The 7318-nt window shown below is 33.1% G+C and overlaps 1 protein-coding gene across 1 annotated transcript; it reads right to left on the reverse strand.

Annotated features, from left to right (window-relative positions):
- Positions 1-694: 694 nt before the first annotated feature.
- Positions 695-2479, reverse strand: LOC108564015. The gene is made up of 3 exons (XM_017922887.1): positions 2416-2479; positions 2108-2233; positions 695-2048 (listed from the first exon to the last, which is right to left on the reverse strand). Exons 1-3 carry the CDS (start codon positions 2425-2427, stop codon positions 708-710), a joined length of 1479 nt encoding a protein of 492 aa, XP_017778376.1. The 5' UTR covers positions 2428-2479; the 3' UTR covers positions 695-707.
- Between the last annotated feature and the right edge of the window lie 4839 nt (positions 2480-7318).

Below are 7318 nucleotides of genomic sequence, written 5' to 3' on the forward strand. Positions count from 1 at the left end.
GCGTTGGTTTTTATTAAAAAATCGTTCGTTCTTTGCATCGAAGGATGGGAAAAGAGTTTATACGTGAGAGGGATGAAGAGAGAGAGAGATGGGCAGGATGGCGGGAGAAATTTGAATAAAGCCGGAGCCCAATTTCCATCTCAAAGTATTGCACAGGAATATTTATATAAAAAAAAAAAAACAGGAGAGAAGAGAAAGCGAAAAAAACATAAAATTTAGAGAAAGAAATTTGAGTCAAAGTTTCGTTCATTAAGCCTTTTACGTTTCAATTAATATTTGCATGAAGGAATTCATTCAACATGAATCTCTCCCTCTTCCATACTGAGTAGTTAAGTTATAGAGCGTTGGCTTAGGTAGTTTGTGTGCAGGAGGAGGATGAATTTACACGGGATTAGGATTAGTCTCAATCTCTATATCTCTTTCCTCCTTGTAGCATGCAGTCTCGCTGCAATCACACAACATCCAAAACATCCCATTGTCCTTCCTGTTTACCACCTGATAATTGATTTAGTTATTTGCAGAGAACCGGAATTTAGCATAAACACTTCCGCTCCACGTTTAATCCCAATCTAATCCAGCTCTAATCCTGCTCGCACAACAAACACAACCAATCGATGTGGAAACGAAGAACAAACCTGTATATTTCCAGCAGGATTTGAAAAAAAAAGGATAATACAACTTCATCACATCATTTATTTACTTAAAGATCAATTCAATTTTTCGAGCATATTCCGCACCAACTCGAAGATTTTCCTATGCTCCTTCTCCAACACCTCGAATCCTTCACCACCAACTTCATTTTCTTCATCGTTAATCAACAATTCATCATCTACACTCGATTCCTCAACATCCACTTGATTTCTTGTATCCAAAATTACGTTAGTCTTATCATCTAAATCAACTTTTCCAGCCAAAAACCAAACATTTCCAAAATTATTAACAACAATTTCATCATCATCATCACTTTTCTCATCAACTTTCAATTTCTCATCTAAACCCAACAAATCGTTTACCAAAACACCATCATCTGATTCACTTTCAACTTTGATCATAATCCCATCATCTTTCATGAAATTCTTCACAACTTCATCGAAAACTTCCAACACGTTTTTCGATAATTTCAATTCGTTCGTTTCATTTGCATCGTTTCCTTTAATCCTCTTATCCAAAATCACCAAATCGTAATCAACATCTTCATTCTCATCGTTTTCCAAACCAGAACCTTCGCTTCTCTTCATCATACCATTAACAGATTCCTCATCAATAGCTGCGGGATAAGGAAAATCGCAGTTATTACCTGATTCTTCAAAATGTTTGTCTTTTTCTACATCTGTTTTACTGCTCAGTTGATTCACTTTTACGTTATCTTGAATTTGTTGCGGCGGAAAGATTCCACCGAAATTTTGAGTTAAAAATTTGATCGAATCTTCAAACTCACGTAATAATTTATCATCTTTTTCCACAGATTTTTCATTCAATTTTTCACCAATTTCCGTTGTTTTATCATCTGTTCCAAGACTCAACGAATCCACAGTTTTTTCAGAATTATCATCAGTCGAAGTTTTTTGAGAATTATTTTCAATGCTTTCCGTTGCTTCATCCAAAGTTTTTTCAGAGATATTATCACTTATTTGAGTTGTATTTTCAGCTTTATTGTCAATTCTTTCAGTTGTCCCATCCAGTTTTTCAGTTGCATTAAACACTCTAGTTTTCGTGGAATTCAGCAAAGTTGATACAAACTCTTTCATCTCGTTAATATTCATTGTACCATTACTTTTTGGTAAAATTCTCATCAGTAAAGTAGAGACAAACGGAGCTTCCGATTCGTCAATCAACGCGGGTTTTTCTAACGCGTTAGCCGTAGTCATAATTTGACGTAAAATTGAGACAAAAGGCGCATCTCCTTCTTCAGTTCCATTGATTAATTTCGCTTGTCTTTCGATTCGTTGCAAACGCATTTCTGGTGTTTTACTATCAAGATTTTCATCATTTATTGTTGGTTTCGAAATTGGTAGCAACAAGGCTAAAAACGACATAAAAATTGTAGACTGAAACAAATAAAAGTATTTAGTTTATTGTTTGTTGAATATATTTGAATAATATCTACCGGTTTTTCTGTGACCTCAATTGTTGTTGTTATTTCGTTCGCGTTCGGTGATTCAGGTTCTGCTTCAAGAATCGGTTTTGCTGATGCATAATTTATCAAAATTAAGGCGAAAATCGTAAAAAATATCTGAAAAAAATTATCAAATTAAATATAAAATATTGATAAAAGTTAAGAAATTTATAAATAAATAAAATTGAAATTGAATTTCAATGAATTAATAAATTTGTGTTAATTTTTTAACAAAGATTGTTGTTATAAAGACTAATTAAATTTTGATGATTATTGTTTTGTATTGCTTGGACACTCACCGTTCTGTTCATTTCGCTGTTGGAAAAGCAAGTGAGAGGCGGATTTGAAAGATGAGAATGTGCGACGAACATTACAAAACGATTAAAAAGAAGTAGTAGTAAAACGCGTTTGGGAATTCCACAGGTAAATAAAATTTCATACCTGCGTATAAAATTTGCTGTCCTTCTCTCTCTCTTTCGCCTGTCACAATTCTTTGTCTTTGTCTTTGCGTTCGTCTCTCTGGGGGATTCCCCGAAACGGGTTACCACCGCACAGGCTTAAAGTTAAAGTCTTGAGGTGAGACAGAAAGAGCTTTAAATGTATTAAATGTGTCCCAAGCATTGATTCCAATTGAGGCGTCTGCGGATTTTCGTTAAGATCTTTTCATTCTTTCATTCCAGTTTTTTTTCAACTCAGAACTTCTTCAGGTATTAATAACAATAAAAAAAGGAGGAGACCGACCATTTGAATATAAGCGGACGAGACGTTATTAAAACGTGAGGGTTTTTCGCAATTTCCGCGTCGCGCAAAGAAATGCCATTACTTTTTCTGCGGGCTCGGATTATTTTCACCTGAGCGTTTCTTAAGCATTATTAATAAAAAAAAAATATTAATAATAAAAGAAGGAAATAAGGGACACGTTTCGCGCAATCTACACGTTTATTAAAATTTAATTTGTCGAGAATCACCGAAATTCTTGACACGCCATCTATCGACAATTTTATGAAATACAAATTTAATTAATTTACGTTTACTTAATCAGCGAAAAAAAGTGGTGTAGACAATTGTTACAATAGTTTCGAATTGAAGTATTTGAATGAATAAAAAATTAAATTATTTTTTTTAACGTGGACATGCAAAAGTAACTTGTCAAGTGAAATGTAAGTGCAAATGGAATACTTATTTGTACTTGGATTGTGTATTTGAGATAAACACAAATATACTTGACACATTACTTGGCAAGTAATCAGTTTATAAATTGCACAAGTTTTCTTGTCTCCATATAAAGATTACTTTTTGTAAAGGCAAATTTCAAAGTTAAGCAATGAATTGGTGATAAATTATCCTTAACTTTCTCTTGCTTTTCCGAGTCTAATATAATCTTCTTTCATGAAATTTTTCATAACTTCTCATAAATTTTAATTGCTTCGCTTCATTTACATCATTGACACGTTACTTGTTAAGTGGCACTTAGCGAGTAAGTGTAAATAGAAAGATTATTTGTACTTGTATAAATTAATTGCATATTTAAACACCGAAACTATTTCAACAAGTAAATATACTTGACACATTACTTGGCAAGTAATTAGTTTAGAAATTGCACAACTTTTCTTGTCTCCATATAAAGATTACTTTTAAAAAAAGGCAAATTTCAAAGTTAAGCAATGAATTGGTGATAAATTATCCTTAACTTTCTCTTGCTTTTCAAATTTCATAATAATCTAATCATCTTTCATTATTTTTTTCATAACTTCCCATACCTTTTTCGATAATTTTAACTGTTTACCTTCATTTACATCATTGACACGTTACTTGGTAAGTAGCGCTTAGCGAGTAAGATTATTTGTACTTGTATACATTGATTACGTATTTTGACACTGAAAGTATTTCAACAAGTAAATATACTTGACACTTTACTTGGCAAGTAGACTGTTTAGAAATTGCACAAGTTTTCTCATTTATCAGTTAAAGATATTTTATTTTGTGTCCATGTAAAGATTACTTTTGAAAAATGACAAATTTCAAAGTTAAGCAATTTTTTCTTGATAACTAATCCAATCCACAAATTGATTACGTTATAATCAATTCTCTGGGAAAGAAGTCACACATTTCTTTTTGTTGTCGACCGGTTTTTCTAAATAATTAAAAACGCAAAAATCCTATTGGAAAATTCCCGGCTGATGAACAGTGTTGGAAAGGGAGCGAGCATCGTTATTGTGGCTCCTTCGTGAAAGGAGAACGCCCTAAGGGAGACGTCTGCCAAGGATTTGAAAAGCTCCACAATTCCTTTTCTCTCTCTCTCTCTCTCTTCATAATATACACTGCATGTTTTTCTTCCTCGTTATTTTTTTCCGTGCGAAAATTTCCCTCCTCATTTTTATTTTTGTTTCGCCTTTTTCTCACTCTCTTCAGTAAAAATATCTTTCGGAATTAAATTATTCATTTCCATTGGAATTGCCACAGGTTGCGGTAGGAAAATTTACCGTCGCGCGAGAAGAAAAGATACGAAGTAAAAATGACGAAAAAAAGAATAGAATTCCATACACTTGCACAAAAGGATTTTTTTTCCATACCGCCGATGATCGATAACCTCCCACGACATTCACGTTCATGAGAATCTTTTATGTCTGTAAATTGCATTGTTCAAATTATTAATTTGTTCGTAAAAAAAAATTTTTCTTAGTTCATTTACGGTATTTTATGTAACCAAGTTTTGAGGTTAGGTTAATTTAAGGTTATGTTGGAAATTATTAGGTTACGTTAGTTTAACTATCCAAAATTATTTATATGAAATTTTGTTGTATTTAATATTGAAAATTCGTACCAAAAAATTTAGAATTTCATTTTTTTCTTTGATTGATTAAATGTAAATGAATTAGTTCCAAAAATTGTCCACAGATGGCGTATCGAAAATTTCCAGTTATCAAGCGTATAAAAATTAAATTATTCAAATACTTTAATTTTAACAGCGTAATAGCAAAAATTGATTAACAAATTAACACTAATTACATCATTAATTTTGTTAACATCTTGGTTTTCGAACATAATTTTATTAAAAATATTACACAAATTTTTCATTTTCACTACTTTTTTTTATTGTTAATTACCTAAGAAAATATAGTTTTTTTTTTCATTTAATTAAGAATTTTTCATATCATGAAACTTTTATTATCTCTGATATTGTTTCGTTTATATTTTAAGTTGGCAGCATGAGCGAGTTGATGAAATTATAAGAGAATTGATGTTTTTCTCGGGACGTAACACTACATAAACTTCTCTCTCTCTCACTATATAGTATAGATATATATTGTGGTTATGGCAACTGAAGAAGTGAAATATCAGCTTGGCGCTGAACATAAAATCGGCAATATTTCTCGCCAGATAAAAAAGTTTAATATATAAATATTGGAATGATCTAAAGCACCGCCGTTCCGCGAATGAAGGAGAAAGAAGAAAAAAAAAAAGGAATCAATCTCAACGGGAAATAAAAATAAAACCGCAGAAGAGGAAGAAGAAAAAACAAAACAGGAGCGAGGAGAAGCCATAATAAAAACAGCAGTTCTCTGAGTTTTCGTTTTTCTCTCTTCACTTTTTTTTTCGCTCTTCTATTTTTTTTTGTTTTTGGTTAGGTGCGAGAGGCGGCGGCGGTGGCGTCGTAGCAAACGGGGGGCGGCAATAAAGGATGAAATATTGATAATAAAATGATAATTTTCTCGCCGTATCGTAAATTGGAAATGAATTGTGGATTTGATGTTTATGTACGTTCTTGCTTTATTTTCCGCATTATATAATGTCGGTGTTTTTGTTTTTGTTCTGTTTCCATCTCGCTTTTTCTCTTGTTTTCGTTCATCTCTTCTCGCTTGGTTTATGCGTTTTTTGTTTGTTTGTTTGTTTGTTTCTTGTTGTTGGTAGAATTGCGAAGAATGATGAGACGTTTTATGAATGCGGCTGCCTTCTGGTCGCTCCTCTTCTGCTGGAGACGTAGATAAGAAATACGAAGTGGTAAAAATTACAGTAAAGTAGATAACAAAAGCGCATTCCGAACATAAAATTTCACTTGAACCTTCGCTCCCTTCACGCGTTTTACGAGCCCCCTCATATACATAATATAGTCTTTACTGCTTCTCCGCCTCCTCCAACCCCAACTTATCCTCATCCGCCGAAGCAAGCAAAACCGCCCTTTTCTTGGCGGATCCCTTAGCCCACTTTATTGCCCTTATTCCGACGTGTTTCTGACTTATATACGACGACCACGACAAATCTGTCAAACCCTTTCCGATGCGCCCCTTCCGCAATCTTATTTACTACTACCACTACTACTACTATCTCCAATCCACTACAATCTACGTCAAAAGCAAACCACTGCAAATAATGGTGCATCCATTCTGCTCTCGTCTCATTCAATTAAGTTCGTACACATGCAACAACACACTATACAAATGCAAACTGTCAGATCGCTGTCAATTATGACATCTACTACCACAATTGCAACCGTCAGATTGCTGTCAATTGTGACATCTACTACCACAATTGCAACCGTCAGATTGCTGTCAATTATGACATCTACTATCACAATTGCAACTGTCAGATTGCTGTCAATGATGACATCTCTAAAGTGACTAATTACTACCAACTTTAAGTTAAAAAAAACATGAACACAAAATTAAATTTCTATGTTGTTATTTAGTTGATATTTGTTTTTTTTGTTTTGTTTATATTATTTAGTATAGTAAAAATGTTGTGACAAAATCCCAAATGTACTGAACTGTTTATTTTTTGTTCGAAATAGATAAATTGTCCGTATTGTACAATGTATCTTATTCAACGTATAATCAATTGGCAATGAATCTGGTTTTCTTCGGTGGTAAAAATCGGGTATTTACGCCTCGTAGGGCAGTTTTCTAGGGCAAATCGAGGGAAGGAGGAACGAGGTCGTTACACCTTCGGGCAAGAAGATATATGGCGGCCAATAAAGATAATTTTTCATCCATTTAGCGGCACACGTCCAAGCGACAGACAACCAACCAACCTCTATATTCCAAAGACAACAACATAAATAATTCAGGTAACATCTCTGTTTCATATTTATATAGAAATAATAAAACATTTCTTTGCTGAAATAAATTTGAAATTGTGTTATCGTTATAATGATTTATACGAGGTTTACTTTATAGATCGTCTATCTATTATAGTTTTCGAGAA

The sequence above is a fragment of the Nicrophorus vespilloides genome, unplaced genomic scaffold, assembly GCF_001412225.1.
Source record: "Nicrophorus vespilloides isolate i.1.1-1 unplaced genomic scaffold, Nicve_v1.0, whole genome shotgun sequence".
Lineage (NCBI taxonomy): Eukaryota > Metazoa > Arthropoda > Insecta > Coleoptera > Silphidae > Nicrophorus > Nicrophorus vespilloides.